Genomic DNA, 19716 nt, shown 5'->3' on the forward strand with positions numbered 1-19716 from the left:
TAAATATGTAAACAGTATATCTACCATTTTGGATATTGGCTGGCTACCTATCCTGGAGCTAAGGGACTACTCGCTACTAAAGACTATTTTTAAAGCACTGTATTCTGATAACTGGCCCTCCCATTTAAATTTGAAAGTCGTTAAACCCGTCAGGCATCTTCGTTCCAGTGTTGCTCCAAGGCTTTATGTTCCATTTGTACAAGGCACCTTTCAGCATTCAGCAGCCATGATTTTTAACGAATTGCTAGCAAATAAAAGGAATTGCACAGATTTTAAAGAATACTGCAGGCTCTGCAAGGCGTTCTTGAAGGCGCGCGCTTTGTCTTCCTTGTAAAGATATAGAAACAACCACCACCACCAACCAATATATTCTGCATATTTACTTTAATGTATAGTTTTTATTACAATTTTAGTCATTATAAATTAGTTTTAATATTAAATTTTAGTATCGTAGGCCTTCACAGATGAAGAGCCACACCTTTTTATGTGGATATACTGTGAATAAACCGTTATTATTATTATTATTATTAATATATATTCTTTCTCTTTCAGTCGATGGATTGTCGTTTACCAGCGATAAATTTTCAGTGGTTTTAGGTCAATATTTTTTCTTTCAATGGAAATTGAGACTGGGAACGAATTCTACTGGAGTCATCAACTGGGGAGACAACAGTACTAACGAGACCGTGTCCAGTTATATTATGGCAAACGCGAGCACTCCATTTTCTCTTACAAACTGGCACAATTACACTTTTGAGGGTGAATTCTGGGTTAAAGTGTACGCCTTTAACTACTTCAGTAGCCAGACGATTTCAAAAATGGTTTACGTTCAAGTTAAGCTCTCAGGATTAAATTTCACGGCGCCAAAAACAGTCGCAACGAATGTGTCATCCTATTTTAATGTTTCATTGGAAGTTGTGTCCTTAAAAAAGCCTCTCATTTTGTTTTCCTTTGGAAATGGAGAATTTCTTAGCTCCACATTCCTTGAAACAAACTATTCCTATCCCAAAGCTGGCGTCTTTATAGCTCATGCGCACGCGAGGAACAAGGTGAGCTCCTTAACATTGACGCACCAGGTTATTGTACAAGATTCGGTGAGGGGATTTAAGGCAGATAAAGTGGTTTATTTTGTGAGTGTGGGTCACAATGCAAGATTTCTTTTTTCTATAGAACAGGGAACGAACGTTTCGGTGAATGCGTCATTTTATGATTGTGAACTTCCTCTTCTTGCAACTTGGTTGAACGGGCCAAGTCACTTAAGCAGCTTGGTAACATGTGTCTTCGACAAAGTTGGAGCATGCAATGGTTTTTTTTATGCCTCAAATAAAGTTAGCCACGCTAACGCTTCAGCTTTAATTGTAAGTGAAGTTGCCATTCACGGATTTAACGTTGCGATGGAGTGCCAGACTAGATACCCTTCTTGTTTTCAACATGACCGAATTGTCTTCCACATCAACGTTACGAATGGAACTCGGCCAAAATTTTTATTCAATATGGGAGATGGAAACGGGGCTATTTCATCAGAGAGAACCGTTGATTACTCCTTTGGTGTAAGTGGATCTTTTAACGTCAACATTACGGCTCACAACAATGTCAGTAGCATAAGTGTTCTACGGAAACTAGACGTTTTGGAGCTTGTGCCGATGAGTGGAGCTTACGTAAACTGTAACAAAACTGTGGGCTTGTCTGACTTAACCTCGTGCAGTTTTGGCGTCCAGAAAGGAACGGCATTCCAATGCTGGTTGGATCTTGGGGTCAGTAACCAGCCCATTCTATTTTTCACTTATTTCAATCTGACATCCTTTTTAAGTTACAACTTAACATCTTATGGGGAATACACGGTTCAATTCCTTTGCAACAACACCATCAACTCCAGCAGTGCCAAAGTTATAACCAAGGTTGTGCCTCGTTCACTTGAGCTAGATATAGGTCAAAACGGTCCGGTAATGGTCAACAGAACCTTGACGCTGACGCTTTCAGCGAGTGAAACTGGCTATCCTTCCTGTTTTACGCTGAATCTTGGAAACAGTCGGAGAGTTGTGTTTGGATCGCTAAACTGCACAACAGTGGAACACGAGGATACGACTGTAATTCCATTGTTTCCTTATCCTTCCTTAAAATACAACTTCACGTACACTAAGGCTGCAACTTATAACGTAACTTGGAGTGGAAAAAATGATTTTAACTCGGAGTCAGTTCAAACCCTTGTAATTATCACGGACTTGCCCTGCCTTCAACCGCAGGTCATTCTGCAAAACGTTGCCAGTTATCAGCTTTCACCAACGGTGATTACACGCTCCAAGGAATTCATCGTTGGCTCACGATACCGAATCGATTGCAAAAGAGCAACAGGCGCGGTCCTTCAGTGGAAAATATTAAAAAATATCACAGATAAGGGCTTTGTTCTCCAAACTACTAAAGTAACGGAAAGGTCTGACCTCGTAATACTTTCAAATGAATTGGAATATGGATTATATTGCATCAGGTTAACGCTGACCTTACAGAACGCGTTTGACATTACGGGCACTGCAGAGGGATATTTGAAGATCACTACCTCGGAATTGTTTGCCGACATCCAAGATGGCTCTGCCAGCAGAAGGAGTTATTCACAACCAGTGTTTATCAATGCAACTGGTTCCTTGGATCCCGACACTCCGGATAGCGGCGCCTTGACATTTAAATGGTATTGTTACAATATTACTGACAGATTGAGAACCTTCAGCTATTTAGAGATGCCCCTGTCTACTTTTAAGAATGCTCTTAGTGAGTCCCCTTTGCCACATGGCTGCTTTGAGGAAAATGGAACAGTGATAGCCAATTCATCAGAAATAATTCTTCCTCAAAGGAAGATAATCCAGAACGGACTTTACTTGGTTAAGTTAGTTTTGTCATCGGGAAATAGAGAAGCTACAAAGGCGACAGTTATCCAAGTTGTAGACGACGAGATACCTCACTTCCATATAAGGTATGTTACATTTTTCTCATTGATCCAATCAAAGGAGTCTCTCATACAAGAAATGTTAGGTAACGTTTTATTCTTGCTAACCTCTCTGCGCAAATATAATAACGTCAGTGAATGTTTTATTTTAGGTGTGAGGTGAACTGCAAAGATCTTGTTATTACAACTGATATTCTGTCCGTGAGTAGTCGTTGTGTCTTTGGAACTTGTGAAAAAGGGAAATTGGGGCTGTATTCTTGGGATCTCTTCTACAGAAGTGTGAATGAAACGAATGGTAAAAAGTGGAACAGAGTCGCTGATCTAGAGAGCATCGCCTTATCCAACACAAGTTCAAAGAATCTTGCGTTGAAAGCTGATGTTCTACACCCCGAGGTGTCATATGTAGTGCGACTGTGGTATAGATGGCTCCACCACGAAAGCTTCTCAGAATACAGCTTTATAACAGGTCGTCCACCATATGGAGGAAATTGTTCTGTGAGTCCTGCCACAGGCAAAGCGTATCAAACCATGTTTACATTTAAATGTGCAGGGTGGCAGACCAAGAACGTGCCTCTTCTTTACGTGTTTTCCTATTATGATCCGTACACACAGCTGAAGCCTGTGCTCTTCAGAGCTGAGGAAGAACGATTTTTGGTCAAACTGGCTCCGGGAGACCCAAATGACAACTTCCGTTTAAAGATACTTTTCAGTGTAATCGATTCCCTTGGTGCGCGTATGGATACCCAAAAGCTTATTAAGGTAACGTCTTTTTTTTACTCGTTAGAGCTGATTCGACCGGTTATGGAAAGTACTTTTAAGCCTTTTTAGTTCTCAGGGTTCATCAACGATCAAGGGAGCATGTTAGCTTTACCCGTTAAAAAAGTTAAAACAAATGTGATAATGTTAAGTTGTTTTCGCTGGCATCTTTATAAGAACTTAACTTCCGTGAGTGAATACCTGATGGGCCAATGGCAAGTAAACAGACGCTTAATCCTAAAGAACCATGATTTTCTTTTTCGATAAACTGATTTTTACAATTTGTTATGACAGCCTCAGATAAATCTATTTTTAGGTACTTCCTCGTGTAATTGCCCCATTGGAGCTTGATGAACTGGTTTTGAAGGATAACAGCAAACTCAATTTCTACCTCAATACCGGTGACATTGATTCATTCTTTGGGCTGGGCAGCGGTGTTCTGTCCAACCTTAATTATGAAGCAACACACCAAGGCAGTAACAGGAGCTCTCCTGAAATTCAAACCGAGGTGAGTTCAACTTTTTGAAGAAAACTTACTGGTCCAATTATGCACTTCAGTCTCACTAACTATTTTTTGAGAGTAGAAAAAGCTCGAGACAGAAGCTTTTGTAGTGAGGTAAATCTTTAAACTGAGAATTCTTACTGACAATTAGGGTAAATTCTATGCAGGTTCGTTTTAGCATCATGCAAAAGATTTCTCGGATCCCAATATCAACAATGACAGATATCAATCAGGTTTCAACAATGATAGCAGCAGCAGCAGAAGTAAAGAAGCATGTCAACTCAACAGCTCAGGTACAAACATACAAACACGCAGTATTTGCTTAGCTTCTTTTAAATTCAATTTTAGTCACAACTAATAACTGCAAGATAAAATTGTCTGGTCACCTTCAACAAACTGAATTTGTAAAGCTCATCTGACAATGCGATCTTACCTTCATCCTGTTGCTAACTTGTACTCAAGTTGTCAAAACGTCACTCTCTGTCACCATGACAACAATCCTCTCGAGGACAAACTCTACCATGTCGATCACTTTTCGCAAGTGAGTACTTCAGTATTGTCGCTAATTTACTTCTTTTTAATGTTGCCATGACGCGTCACCTTTATTAAGGAAATAGCAACAAACAAGATTTCAAGCATGATAAATCTTCTGTTGAACAAGTCTCAAGAGGACGTTGGAGTGTCTGTGGTTAGAGAGGGAGCAGTAACTCTTGTGAGTGCAGTATTCAACATCTTGATGTCAGCTTCTTATAGTGCAGATTTCAGGCGGATGGGTATCACGGGTGAACTCGACCAGAATAAGGTATAATTAGGTTTTGGCCAGTAGCCCATATCAGGTAAATAGTTTAAACTCTGCTAGCTATCAATCGTAATGAAAGTAAGGAAGTCTTTGAATTAACTAAAATTGTATAAAATGAACTTATTGTGAGGAGAAACCTTTCTCTTCTGAATGAATCAAGAACAAGGGCTATGTTGGAAACAACAAAGTATGCAGCTACTCCACACTTGGGTTAGAATTTCCATCAGAACCTATGTATAACAATGTGTCGGCACTTCTTTGATAACTTTCAGATAACTAAACAATGCTAACTGAGCTTAAACTGTTTTTGTGATATTCTACCAGAGTAAAACAATAGCTTACGAAAACATTGACGCTTTTGAGAAGGTCGCCGAGGCTATTTCTAACAAACTGTTACCAGGCCAGGAGGACATTGAAATTCAAACAAAGTCGGCCATATTAACCTGCAGAAGAGCCAAGGTAGCTGCGCTTACAGATCATCCGATAGGTGCAGGAAATGCAAGCGTGAATTTCCCAGATTTGCAAGGTCTAATTGGCAATAAAACAGTTGATGTCCAGGTATGCTTAGTTTTAACATATTCATCTGTTCCACCGTGTTTGGCGTCACATTCTGCCATTCATAACAAAGCAAAATATCTCACAGAGCTGATGATATTCGAATACCCACTTCCCTGCCTCGAAATTCGTCCACGGGGAATATCCCAGGCTGTCTCCATTCGTTCTCCACAAAAATGTTCTGGCAACAAGACTAAAATAACTGTATTCTCGAAAGACAAGGTACCTTGAATCGAAATGTGACTTAGGAAGAATTTAATTAGAAATACTGCTTATATCGGGAGACAAAACCCCTAGATTGATCGTACTTTGATAATAAAGAACGTCAGATAGACTTTTTCTCCTAAAGAAATCAAACACGTTTCGTTGCTTGGTCTTCTACTTAGATGAAGGTCAATTTTGACATCGCAGGAGTCAATCTTTCGACCCACTTGTGTCCATCAGTAGGGATGAATTGAAAACATAATATTGACTTGAACTCGTCCATTGCATAATGAAGTCGACTGAAATACCTTACTTGGAAATTGTTTTTCTTTGCCAGCTGCTTTACCTTCCGAAGAACCCATATACCTGGGACAAGTCCAGCCAATTGGTGACCACCGCTATTTTAGACGTCAAGATTAAAGAAATCAAAGGGGCGCGTCAAGTTATAGATATACTCGATTTAGCAGGAGAAATCGACCTACAGATTCCTTTCGAACCGACGGTGCCTGAGGCAAACCAAGATATCTTCTATAAGCAAACAGACAACGAAAGTATACAGTATCACACGTTTGAAATCGAGGAAACCAATGAAGCCATCGAATTCTACATAACGCCTTTAGAGAATCAAGAACAGCTGACTATATTAGTTAAGCATGGAGAGAAGCCAACAATCTTGGACTACGATTTGCAGATAAAATTACCAAACTTCTCAAGCTGCTCCATTAAAGACACATTTCTCACTGAAAACAACAACTGCACTGATAATCCTTACAGCCTTTTCTTACCGAGTACCTACTTGACGAAAATTGGTACGTATTACATCGGCGTGAAATATGGAGGGCTGACTGAAAATAAACCTGGCTCTCATAACAGACAAAGGAGAGATTGTGGAGCTGGACGAAGGTCGAAACGAGGTGTTTCCGATTGTATCCAGTACAAGGATCCCCCAACCGCTCTTCCCTCAAATGGAAAGTTTGTTTCGGGACAGCAAAGTTACGATGAGTCCAAGCACAGTAACTACTCGATGGAACAGTTTGGTCTGGGCTGCAGTTTTTGGAATCCTGATGGCAACCAGTTTTCAGGCGGTGGATGTAGGGTAAGGAATACACTTTTTGTGGTCGGAGCCGCTAATAAACTTTTGTCGATGTCATGAAATGCTTTGAAAAATGTTTTGAAACATTTCTGAAAAGAGAAATTGGTTGGGGTTTTCCAGCAGTCGACTTCTGTGTATTTGAGAGAAGAATCTTGATGGCTGGAGCAATATACCTTCATGCAAGAAAGATCCCACCGACTGACTGCATTTAAAAAGATCATTTCAAATTGTTTGTAGTAATTGCATTACAACGGCAAACTTCTTCAAAATATGGGATTTCTATAATTTGTTTTCTAATAGCATCTAATGTGGTTCATTGATGAAATGACGAACTGATGATTCTTTCAAAAAAATATTTAAAGTGCACCTAAAACCAAAAATTGTTTTCGCTTAACGCAATAAGCTTATTATTTGGAGTATTTCTGTGCAAAAATTTTTTAATTTGCTCAAATCTTTAATTTTCTGTGCCCAGTGAAAGTACAGAAAATCGGCCGCCATCTTGCCCCACGACCGAGTTTAAAGAGGAATGGCTCTAGCGGGTAATGTGACGTCAAATCGAGAACACGAAAGTCTGCATTTCACACATTTTCACTTGTTTGGGAAGGTTGTCGTCGATATTGTCCGAAATATGCCGACTAGGTGTATTGTATGAGGAATGTATGATGCGCGATACCCTCTTGCAAATTTCGCACGTTGCTACATCCTTGACAACACACTTAGTCGGCATATTTTCGGACAATATCGACTACAACCTTCCCAAACAAGTGAAAATGTGTGAAATGCAGACTTTCGTGTTCTCGATTTGACGTCACATTACCCGGTAGAGCCATTCCTCTTTAAACTCGGTCGTGGGGCAAGATGGCGGCCAATTTTCCGTATTTTGACTGGGCACAGAAAATTGAAGATTTGAGCAAATAAAAACATTTTTGCACAGAAATACTCCAAAAAATACGCTTATTTTGTTAAGCGAAAAAAAGAAATTTTGGGGTTAGGTGCACTTTAACCATCAATCAACCACAAACAAAGACTGGTGTAACAAGCCAAGCCTGTGACTTTATTTCTCAGACTGGCCGACGGCGGACTTTGTCACGAACCATGACCTGTCGCTGCAAGCATTTGACATCCTTCGGTGGAGGTTTTCTCGTAAAACCAAATCCTATCGACTTCGATAAAGTTTGGATTGCTTTCGCTGACATCCATAACAACATTGCTGTATTGGCTTCAATAATCAGCGTATTCTTGTTGTATCTGCTCGTTATTGTATGGGCACGGAGGGCTGACATAAAGGATCACTCTTCACAGGTAAGGAGTAACCAACTCTTCCTTAACTGGATTTATAACATAACCAAAATAAAGAGCGCGCTGTGATTGGCCAATTTTAGCGTCCCCCATTTGCTCATGGGTGTACGCTGCTGACGTAAGCAAATGCAAAGATTATTTTTACGCGCGCGCTTGTTTTTTCTGGTCGTGTAAGATTTGTTAAATAAAAGGGAACTATTTAGCTACAATGTATCAATGTTATGTTATAAAACAAATATATGTATAGTTTTAGATATGCTTTTACTTATCACATTATTAGACTTTGAATCTGTTCAGATTTGACTCCGTTATTTAAAGTTTTCCAGAGGCTTTGACAAAAAAAAAGGAGTAGATGTGAGCCGAAAGTGAGTTATTTTGGATCGTTTTTTACGCTGTTAGTATTTTGTATTGTAGAGGATTTTATGGAAATTATTGCTAAATAAAATTGTCATTTGTTATAAAACAAATGGTAAACACCACAGCGTACACTATTGAGTTATGGATGCACTTGGGAGGTTTGCTAAGCACTCAAGAAGCTAGAGTCGCTCTCAGCTATCGCCTCAAGCGACTCTTAAGCCTCTTTCGTGCTTAGCAACCTCCCGCGTGCATCCATAACTCAATAGTGTACGCTGTGGTGTTTACCATTTGTTAATTGTTACTAACGGGAGAAGCTGTTGCTGGTAGTAACCTACATGATTAGCATAATCATCATTAAAAGCAGTATTGAAGACTTCATTGTGAATATCTTTGATGTTTAGATAGGAGAACTTTATAAATTACCACGGATTAGGGCACTTTTTACGTGGACTCTACTGGAAAGAAAGAATCAAATGACAAGGTTTCACTACATTGTTTCTCCACTAATTGTTCAGAGGTTTTTGAATTGTCGTTGCAGGGAGGTACGTTGGTCATTGGGAAGTCATCAAACCCTTATGTGTACGAAGTCACTATATCTACAAACAAAGGAAGGAATTCAGGTACTACAGCCAATGTTGCCTTCCTCTTTGTGGGAGAAAATGGGTCCAGCGACACCCTTCCACTGAGCAAGCTCACTAAACTGAAATTTAAAAGAGGGACAGTCGTTACTGTTATCATTTCTCTGCCAAGCTCGCTGGGTCAACTGCTTTATCTGCATATATGGCATGATAATTCAGGAAATAATCCCTCCTGGTATCTTGATCACGTGGCTATACGAGACGTTTTGAAGGACGAAAAATGGACCTTTATGTGCAGAGATTGGTTGGCTGTTGAAAGTGGCGACGGGAGAACGGAAAAAGTGATGTACGTTGCAAACATCACTGAAATGGCGAATTACAGGTACTTATTTTTGTCTCACAGTGCAGATGGCCTCTACGACGAACATTTATGGATTTCAGTGGCCGCCAAGCCACCTCAGAGCAGTTTTTCTCGTGTGCAGCGTGCCTCCTGTTGTCTGTCGATTTTGTTCTGTACCATGATCACAAACGCTATGTTTTACGGTGGCGACAAAGTTGACACTTCTGCGGTATTCTATGTCGGTCCTATTAAGGTTACCATGCGTCAACTAATGATTGGAATACAGAGCAGTTTAATCATCTTCCCTATAAACTTGGCTATTACACAACTGTTTCGCAAATCATCTACTGCGTCAATGTCCAATTTAGGAGAGACTGAAAGAGAGAAAAGTGCTTTATTCAAAAGAAAACCAATAACACTCCCTGGTTGCTTTGGTCGCCGCGTAAATCTGTGGTCAGAAAAATACTTTCCCATGACATATGAAGCAAATAGTACAATCAGCATTTCTACTCATAAGTCAGCATCCGCAGATAGGCTAACAGTCAGTGAGAGTGTGTTCGACCCAAAGAATGTTGACCCTGAAACTTCCCGAGAGAAGAGAAGGAAAAGTTTGTACACGTGTTTGTACTACCTTGCCTGGGTATTGTGTTTCGTATCAGTGTTGATATCAGCTTTCTTCACCCTGTCGTACTCTCTTCAGTGGGGAAGGGAAAGATCTCAGCAGTGGCTCCTATCGTTTTTCGTGTCTTTTATTCAAGATGCTTCCATCTCTCAGCCAGTTAAAGTGGCCTTACTTTCGGCCGTTATCGCCTTTGTCGTCAAATTTACCATTGAGCAAAAAGAGAAGCGCCAACATTTTAAGAGGAAAAAAGACAAGGTAAATAACAGCGGTGAAAAATGTCGCTTAATTGAAGCTCAATCTGAGGATAGTATACCATGGGATAATTCTAAGCCATTGCAGAGAGATATACTGGAAAAGGCGAAAATAAAAAGGATGAAAGAAATCAAGTCTTCCGAAGTCATGACTGATATATTTTTTTACTCTCTGTTTCTGCTGCTGCTGCTTATGGTGGCATACGTACACCGGGACCCAATCGCCTATGAGTATACCAAGCACCTGGAGAATGACTTCTCTGTAACGGTGAGTGGATTGACTCGAATCATTCATATCTAACAGCTCCGTTAAGGAGCAAGCTCCATTCAAAATAATCGGATGAGAACTACTTGAACATTGTAGACTAAAGACGATTAAAAAGTTGGCTAAGGGTGAGAGCTGATTTAATCTATGTCCAGTTGTGACATTTTGAAAAGTGAATTTCTTGTAATTGGTAGCAAATGTAGATTGGAGCCCTTATGCGGCAACATGATGATGAAAAAAAGGATAATCGTTTTATTAAAAAAAAACGCGCCCAAGATATTAGACAAATCTTCTCGACTTTATTTTGTAAGAAGAAACCTGATGTTACAATGTACAGATATTAGATTATGGTATATTGGCTCATATGCCATAATGGCTAAGCCAATAAAAAGTCCTGAATTGTATTATCCAATGATCCAGTTTTTAATAAACTCTGATATCTAAGTTAATCTAGTATGTTTCGAGAAAACAAGGCCAATTTGTGTAATGATATTTTTCGTCATTCAGCGAACTTGCTGCTCGGTAAAAATGATTACTGCTGTCACATTTTTCCTTAGACTCGACACTTTTCCGAAGTTCTATTCTGGCTTAGATATGCGTTCATTCCACAAATTTTCGTTGGCGTATGGTACAATGGTGTGGTCCCTGCGGATTCAGAAAAAGGATTTGTGGCTGATAGGACTTCAACTCTTGTGGGAATGGCGCGTCTGAGGCAACTGCGAATTTTGAATGGTGAGGCGTCTTTTACATGTCCTGTCGCCCTATCTCTCTCTCTGTCTGTTCATCTACCTACTGCAGTTGCGGATCCAGGGGGAGGGTCCGGGGAGTCCGGACCCCCCCTATCAGACCCGACGCTTACAACTTTGAGAATGAAATTCTTACATCCACAGGATCGTATATCACTTTTTAACTGGCTGATTTTTTGATTAATGAATCCAAGTAAACGGTAAGCAGCCAAGGAATTATAACGCGCAACCGCGACTGGTGGGAGGGGGTGTGGGGGGTGTTGGGGAGAAGTAACTTGCCTCAAAAGAGTCCAACAGTCCTTTCTGAACCAAAGTTTGGACCCTCTCAATCAAAAATTCCTGGATCCGCCCCTGTACTGGTCTGCTTTTCTCTCTTTCTATACGCCGCTCATATGCCCAACGGCATGCCTGAGTAATTCACGCTCACTATTTCCATTCGTATTTAGTCCATCAGTGACCCGCTTTATCAACCTCGATAATGAAAACAAACCGTTTATAGGCTGAAACTGTTTTTTTTTTTATTGAAGTTGACGAGGTTCCAGTACTGGGGAAAGCGAATTTAAACGTATACTTCCGCTCGTAGTATCTACCTTTGGTGTGAAATAGGCTATTGGAAGCGTAATTTGTTTTTTTTTTAGATCTGAGTAAATTATCAATACTCTAAGTTTCTACAAACGATATTAGAAGTAATTTTAATTTTTACGGCCGTTTTGGATGAATCAGTTATTTCGGTGGCCTTTAATCTAGATCCACGATGATTGAAACTGGACTTGTGGGACAATAATGCATTTCAATCGCCTCCACACGTAAGGAATAGGGGAATCCTTGTTTACAATATTTGCCTCATTCGCATAAGCAATTCAGTTTCTGATGGAGCTAAAAAGAAATCAGTTCTGAATATCGAAAGGTCAAAGTACGATTAACTCGGCCAATGAATACGAGCCTGATGCATTGAATACTTTTTGTGCTACACGGGTTTAAAAACTCAAAATTTTACATAGAATGTATGAGCTCGTTAGCGCTTTTGCCACCCAGAAATTTTGCAGTTTTTGATGGACTATTTCTCCTTGAAAATTACACCCAAAGAGCTAAAACTTTCACTATGTACTAAAATTTTCTAGCTCTTTAGCTGCCTGAAGTCAATTTGTATCTAACATGCCTCCTTCTTTACGCAAAGCCGTATGCAAATAAGCAAAAATGTAAACAATGACGTCAGCATGAATCCGCCTATAAGATCAATGATTTTAGTTAATCAATTGTGCTTCTATTAATTTTACACAAACTGCAGATACATGTAACGGCTACATCCCAGTGAATGAAAAACTTGGCTTAAGCTGTTATGGATTGTATGCGATGGAAAACGAAGACACAGGCATCTATCAACCAGAATGGGTGCCGCTTTCTTCAAATGTACCTATTGAAAACATTTCTTATGACATGTGCCCCAGACCTTGGCGGTATCAGACAACAATGCAGTTGAAAGGAGTTCCACTGTGGGGTGAAACAGCCTTATACTCAGGGGGTGGGTATGTGGCGGAGCTTGGTTACTACCGAGATAAAGCGATAGAAGTAACTGAAGAACTTTACGCGCACAACTGGGTTGATCGTCGCTCTCGCGCCGTTTTCGTCGAGTTGACTGTTTACAACGCCCAAGTGAATCTGTTTAGCGTCATCTCACTTCTGATGGAGGTCATGCCAACCGGGAGAGTGGTAACCTTTCGTCGAATTAATACCATTCGAGTTTATAGATATATAGGAGAGCTCGCCAACGTGTCTATAGCCGCGGAGCTTATCATTGTATTGGTTATCCTGTGCCTTCTTTACAAGGTGATCAAAAGATTATACCATCAGAAGATAGGATTTTTCAAAAAGTTTTGGAATTTGGTGGATCTGCTACAAGTATGCTTTGCTCTAGTTTCTATTGGGTTGTATTTTGTCAAGACGGTGAATATCAACACCACCATGAAAGATCTCAGCGAAAATCCATTTGTTTTTGTCAGTTTCTCATTGCTTCTAATGTGGAGCGAAATTGATACGTGCATGATTTCGTTTGTTGTGTTCCTTACAACCCTCAAGTTTCTTTATTTGTTGAGGTACAATAACCACATCAAACTCCTAAACCAAACATTTTCCAACATGCGAAAGGACATGCTCCTATTCATGGTACAATTCGTCTTCTGGTTTATGCCGTTTGTCATTTTAGCTCACATCTCGTTTGGTGCCCATTTACGAGACTTCATCTCTCTTCCTTCTGCATTTCAAGCGATGTTAAATGCTCTCCTGGGTGCATCATACTTTCATGATTTAGAGCAGGTTGACCGAGTAATCGGACCGGCTCTGTTTTTCTGCTTCAGTATTCTCATGGAACTCATCCTACTTAACATGTTTGTATCTATAATTAACTCCGCGTTCGGGAGCCGGGTGACAAATTTGGACCATTCCGAAACCGAACCAGAACTAGTTGAATTTATAATGAGACGGTTGAAGGGAATTCTAGGGGTTAACCTGCTCTCTACGAAAGTGATTCCCGACGAAAAATGGTACGTGGATGATTCTAGTGACGAAGACAATGACTTCAGGTTGTTAAGTAATAAAAACGGTTTATCTATACTGAACAGAAAATTAACATACTTACAGACTAAATTAAAGAAGATATCGACCATGGAGGAAGAAGAGGAGGACGACGTTTTGCTGGAAATGGTTCTTTTGCGTGAACACGAAAGTCTAGCTTCTTCACGGAGTGAGGGCTCGGAAACAATAGAGACGTCTTTCTGAAACTACGCACGGGACTCCTGACTCAATCAACATTTTCATTGATATTGATCGTTTATCGGGGGGGGGGGGGAGGGAGGACAGGACACTCCTCTTCATTAGCTTTATAGGTATGTGCCGCCTTATGTATCTCTTGTTTTTTTGTTATCTTATCTAGTATGTAAAGAGGTATAGTTTTCGAACATCACCAGGCATTAAGCATGGTTTTTATGGGAGTCACTAGAGCGATTACACGAATTTTTCTTTTGCACTCGACATCTATGATAGGGGAGGAGAAGTTACCAAATTACATAATTAACAAATTGCGACGTAAACAGAATACGTTTTGCGGTCTCTTTTTTGATCTGGGCTGGGTGTTTCAAAGCTGGGTTAAGATAACCCAGGGTTAGTGTCAAATGTCATTTAAGATCTGAAAGCTTTAAAAGAAAATTCACTACAATTATTCTCATACATACATACATACACTTTATTTAATCTCGAATTTGGAGTAGCTAAAGAATAAGCTAGTATCTTCGAGTTACAAGTATAATTCTAAATACTACTAAAATGTAAAATGTAAAATGTAAAATTGTAACATTCTAAAATTTAACTATGAGAAAGAGTCATACTGTAGAATCTTGCGCTTGAAATCAGAAAAGTCAGACGTTCTAAAAGAGTCCGGAAGAGAGTTCCATAGTTTTGAAGCCATATATGAAAAGGAGTGAAGACCATAAGTAGTAGTTTTTGTAGACGGTAGAGACAAAATATAATTTCCGCGTAGATTATAGGATACAGACCGGAAACTAAACATATTCCTTAGATAGCCTGGATAGCAGTTAAAAAACAAGCTCTTGTACAATATAATTAAGAAAGTCTGAAGGCGTCTTTTATACAGAGATTTAGAGTTAACTTTGCTAAGTAGAGAGTCATAGGGAGAATTATAATCCTGCAAGATAACTCTAAGAATTCGCTTGTTTTAAGTATCTATCTTCTCAGTACTACGCGCACCACAAAACTGCAATACAGACGAACAATAGTTGAAATGTGGCATAATAAAAGCCTTATACAATCTTAGTAGAGTATCTTTAGAGATAAGTTTACGAAATCTTAGCATTATATTGAACTGGCCATTTATCTTCTTACAAATAGTTGATATATAATTATCAAACGCAACCTATTGTCAATATTTATTCCAAATATATCCAAAGAATCTTTTAATGGAAAAGAGAAGGAGTGGCCTGTTTTTCCCAAGACTATAGCCTAGTGTTTTGTCTCATTTACAATCATTCCATTGCTGCGATACCACTTATTTGCAACTCTCACTTCCCGACAAATACAGTTCTCTAGAGCTACTGGGTTTGATGACTGGACATGGATGTCCTTCAAAGAATAGAGAAAATTATCTGAAAAAGGTTTCTGAACAAAGGGACAAAGAGTCCCGGATTAAAATTTAACCTTGGGTTAGCGCTAATCAGCCTTTGAACAACTGGGCCCTGGAGAATACATATATCTTATTAACCAAGCGCGAGGGCCGTACTGGGAGGATATCGGCCCGAGGTCTTGACAGTACGGACCGAGCGCAGCGAGGTCCGTACAAAAAAGACCGAGGGCCGATATTCTTCCAGTACGTTCCCGAGCAAGCTTGGTTAATAAGAGATTTATTATACGACTGAAGTTCAAAGGGACACAAGTGCGGTATCATTCGGGACCATTCGGGACAGTGCCCGATCCAATACTGAGAGAATATTGACCGGCAATAGAGCATTTTGATTGGTTGATTTTAGTTATTGGCCCTCTGACTGCCCGAGTCGTGTAATTATACAAGTTATCATTTTGAGAGTACATCATGATTAATTGCACCTTGACACACTCCTCCACACACTTAATCTTTGCGGCACTTTTTAAATGAAATCTTAGAGATGTGTCATGGTTGCAGTTTTTTAAAAGATAGTTCTTTATGAACTTTGCATAATAAAATGATAAAAAATGTTTAACTCGGATGGAATAAAATGGAAAGAAATTATAAAACGAAGAACAAGGAAGTTGCAAGATTTTTAATATATGACTTAAATAAATCATTCCAATTGTTGTGTTCGAGTGTTGATAAAAAAATATATTCTTCAGAAAACGTTCTCGGCTGTGAGTTCGACTTCTCGGAATCTTTCTATGATGCAGCGGAAAATAAATACAAGACAAATGCGCAAGCAAACGTTCTCTCCTGCGCCCTGATGAAGTGCGTTAAACAGTGGTGACCACAAGCAGGAGAGGGATCGGGGAAGTTTGGAAAACGGACTTGGAAAAGACCGGAAACAAAAATTCGGAAACAAGAGGGATTTGCAAAAATTCGAAGATATTTAAAGTTTGGTATTGCTGTGTTTTAGCAATAAAGGGAGGGAGACAAGACCCAAGGGTCGGGGTGGGAGGTGAGAACAGTGAAGGGGGCCCATATGACTCCTCAGTCCACCCCCCTCACCATACTTACTTACAGACAAACACAAATATTCAAGTTAAATATTCTCGAACCGACAGTTATCTCTCAGTTCTTCACATGTTGATGTGCTTTTACAAAACCTAGAGGGCCTAATAGAACAGAATTTGACTTCGAGACATTTTACGTGGGCAATCCAAGTTCGCGGCAAGAAAACACTTCGCTAAAGGTTTGTTTATGGGAGCGCTGGACTTATTATGGAGAGGGATTGGGACAAAAATCACGTGGCCATTTACGTCAGCATCACGTCAGGGAAAACATAAAGCCTCCTGCATTACCTGAAAATGCAGTTTTCAGGTAATTCAGTCCAGAAGAGAGTTAATTCAGTGCAGAAGAGGGTTCATTCAGTGCAAAGAAAGTAACAAACCAGACATTCTGCTTGGTCAGAATGATTGGTCAATGTGAAGGTCAATGTCAAGGTCAATGTCACTTGCAGGGTTTGAATAAATTATTTTTGCACGCGATGAGTGCGCTTTTCTTCTGCATAATTATGATGAGCTACCTCGTATTTTTTCACGTATATTATTAATACATAATCGCTTGATTTTTCTCGTGCAATTTGGAATCATACGCAGTTGTAAATTTTTTCAAAGACCACAAATTGCACTCGCCCTACGGGCTCATGCAATTTTGTTAGTCTTTGAAAAAATTTACTTATTTATTTATTTAATCACTTTCACCAGAGTATGGTGATGGGTCGCACAACAGAGCGAGGCTCCAAATTAAGTGCGCCCAATATCCCACCCATCCCACCCCAGTGGAGGACATCCATCACACAGTAATCTCGTGTGTGGGAAATTAACGTCTCCTACCCCAACCCTGCAGGAGACGGGACCTCCATTTGTTCGTCCCTATCCGAGAAGACTAGAATATCTAACCATTTCTTGATGTTATAGAAAGGCAGAAAATTCTTCTCAATTATTTTAAGACCCTGAGTGTTGGTCCGGCCGGGGCTCGAACCCTCGACCTCCCGCACAACAGTCCAGCGCTCTATTCATTGAGCTAACCGGGAGGCTTATTTATTCTAAATTGCACTCGAAATCACGTGATTACCTATACAAATATACCTATCGTTTCAGTTGGATTTTAATCTAAAAATCTGTACTATGTGTTTGGTATAATTTTCCGTATTTTCTGTTCTTCGATCTAAAAAAATCAGATAAGAGTGTCTCAAGTGATAATATTTGGCAACTGAGCCGAAAATCATGTCCTTTTGATTTCAGTGAATGATTGCAGCACTGTTTCGCGACTAATCTGTACCATTCACAGTAGTAATGTTCTCACAAAACCGTTTTTCTATGACGCTCTCCTCAGAGAAGTTCTTCTTGACATCAAAATTGAAGCGGATATTGTCTCCTTGAATTTTTCACTGAATTGGGATTTGATGTACGGACTAACAACCTTTACCCACCATCAACTGTCTCATAATCACTTCTCGGCTAGTTAATTTTCCAGCCAAGTCTTTACTTCACTTATGTTGTAACCCATTGGTCCAGGTCCACCTTCATAAAGAACCTTTCTGTCCTGAATGACGCGAAACCGGATTGGAAGAGCGCCATAAGCAATATTTGCCGCGTCAAGCATAGTATCTACCACCACTTGACATTCTGGAATTTTTCGCGTCAATTCACGGGCAGCTTTACATCTTTCGGCTTGCGTTCTGTGTGTTCTGATGTTGTAGTTTTTCTACAAGGATAATTATTAAATAAATTTACTGAAGAAAACTTTAAAAGTATCATCTTTCAGTCTTTATATATTTGGCAATAGGCCAGGCCTAAAAAGCTTAGTCCTCAGCGAAATTATTGCAGCTATGGAGAAAGATGCGCTTGGTCACTCTCTTTTTCCCCCGCCATCTAGATGATTGATAATTCGGGTGCATTTTTGTTGTGGGAGGATTTTTAGATTGTGGCAAAATATGTACCAAGAGAACAAAAAAGGGAGTCTGTTTCCCTTCTAAATTGACGAATACTAAAAAGCGGAAAAGCCATCTTACCTTTAAAGCCCATCCATCCGAAGGGTGAGCCTCCTCGATGTAAACAACACAAAAATCAGCGATGTGCTTGAATTGGTCAACCATTTCTTGAAAGTAGTTCAACTGGCTCATGATAGGACAGGTACAACTGCCAAAGTTCAAAACAAGGGGACGTCCAGCTTTGGCCACCTCCAATAATGGAAAACAATATTTTCCGGACGATGTCACTACTGGACTGTTTGGAGCGTCGCCTCCTTGCTTGGTCTTCTTGTTCATATCCAAAGCCACGCTATGCCACACGTTCTGGAACATTTGATCGGAGAACAAAGAGTCTCAATATGAAGTCACCGGTAACTTTACTTCAGTAATAATTTCGAAGGCTCTCATGATGCTTTTCCGAAAGGATGGGAAAGACTTAAGTAAAGAGCCAATTGAAAAAACCAGCACTAACATGCTGTAAGCTGCGAATACTTGAGCTAGTTGCACAATTTGGATAAACATGTTGACACCACAAGGTACCATCTGAAACTGAGCACCTTAACAACTCTTCATGGCGTTTTTAATCATAACAGCAACAGCTGCTAATACGTGATTCGTGCTAATTCGTCCCACTGATTACCCGAAAACAATAGATTGCTCAAGTCTCTTGAAATCTCTCTGCTTCTTTCCTTGCCTCATTAATTATGGTATTCAATCAATATTCCAACGCAGTAATGCGCGCTTTTCAATTCTACAGGAAATAACAGATCTGACCTCACAGATTTAAATTATTGAAATGATTACCAAATTTGTATCATTTTCATCCTGCTTTCGTCAAAGGAAATACTATTTCGTCCGTTGAAAATTTGGTCAACAAAATATCGTGGCCAGGCCTGCCCATGAACCAACAAGGATCTTTTGTCTACACCATGATAATAGAGAGCTTAAGCACCAGACGTTCTTGACAACACGAACGGGAGAGAAGCCGCGTAAGACTGGATCGAGGCCTTCGTTCTTGGAGTGAAATAGGAAGGTTAAGCAGTCGACGTTTTTCAGACACGGACTTCTACCCGTGTTAACATGTCTTTGCTAAAAGATGCTAGACATATGACCTTAATGAGCAAGGGAATAAGTTTCTTTAGCCCACTCTCTTGACAGAATGAATAATTCGTCTTTCATATTTATTAGGCGACTTGAAATTTACCACTTCATAGTTGTGTA

At 39.9% G+C, this 19716-nt stretch overlaps 2 protein-coding genes across 2 annotated transcripts in view; one reads left to right on the forward strand and one right to left on the reverse strand.

Annotated features, from left to right (window-relative positions):
• LOC111321092 (polycystin family receptor for egg jelly) overlaps nucleotides 1–14853 on the forward strand; it is a 37136-nt gene extending 22283 nt beyond the window's left edge. Inside the window, exons 13-23 of the mRNA XM_088754220.1 lie at nucleotides 553–2965; nucleotides 3091–3697; nucleotides 4011–4202; nucleotides 4364–4489; nucleotides 4807–4998; nucleotides 5320–5553; nucleotides 6092–6850; nucleotides 7913–8149; nucleotides 9042–10562; nucleotides 11117–11291; nucleotides 12594–14853. Of these exons, the coding sequence (XP_088610346.1) occupies nucleotides 553–2965; nucleotides 3091–3697; nucleotides 4011–4202; nucleotides 4364–4489; nucleotides 4807–4998; nucleotides 5320–5553; nucleotides 6092–6850; nucleotides 7913–8149; nucleotides 9042–10562; nucleotides 11117–11291; nucleotides 12594–14080 (7943 nt within the window). The 3' untranslated portion in view covers nucleotides 14081–14853. The remainder of the gene's footprint in view (nucleotides 1–552; nucleotides 2966–3090; nucleotides 3698–4010; nucleotides 4203–4363; nucleotides 4490–4806; nucleotides 4999–5319; nucleotides 5554–6091; nucleotides 6851–7912; nucleotides 8150–9041; nucleotides 10563–11116; nucleotides 11292–12593) is intronic.
• A 2710-nt stretch (nucleotides 14854–17563) lies between these two features.
• On the reverse strand, nucleotides 17564–19112 carry LOC111321076 (thyroxine 5-deiodinase). Its single transcript, XM_022923859.2, is given in 2 exon segments — nucleotides 17564–18230; nucleotides 18538–19112. Coding segments are annotated over 2 exon segments (744 nt in total). The 5' UTR covers nucleotides 19039–19112; the 3' UTR covers nucleotides 17564–17987.
• Between the last annotated feature and the right edge of the window lie 604 nt (nucleotides 19113–19716).

This window comes from Stylophora pistillata, chromosome 3, assembly GCF_964205215.1.
Source record: "Stylophora pistillata chromosome 3, jaStyPist1.2, whole genome shotgun sequence".
NCBI lineage: Eukaryota > Metazoa > Cnidaria > Anthozoa > Scleractinia > Pocilloporidae > Stylophora > Stylophora pistillata.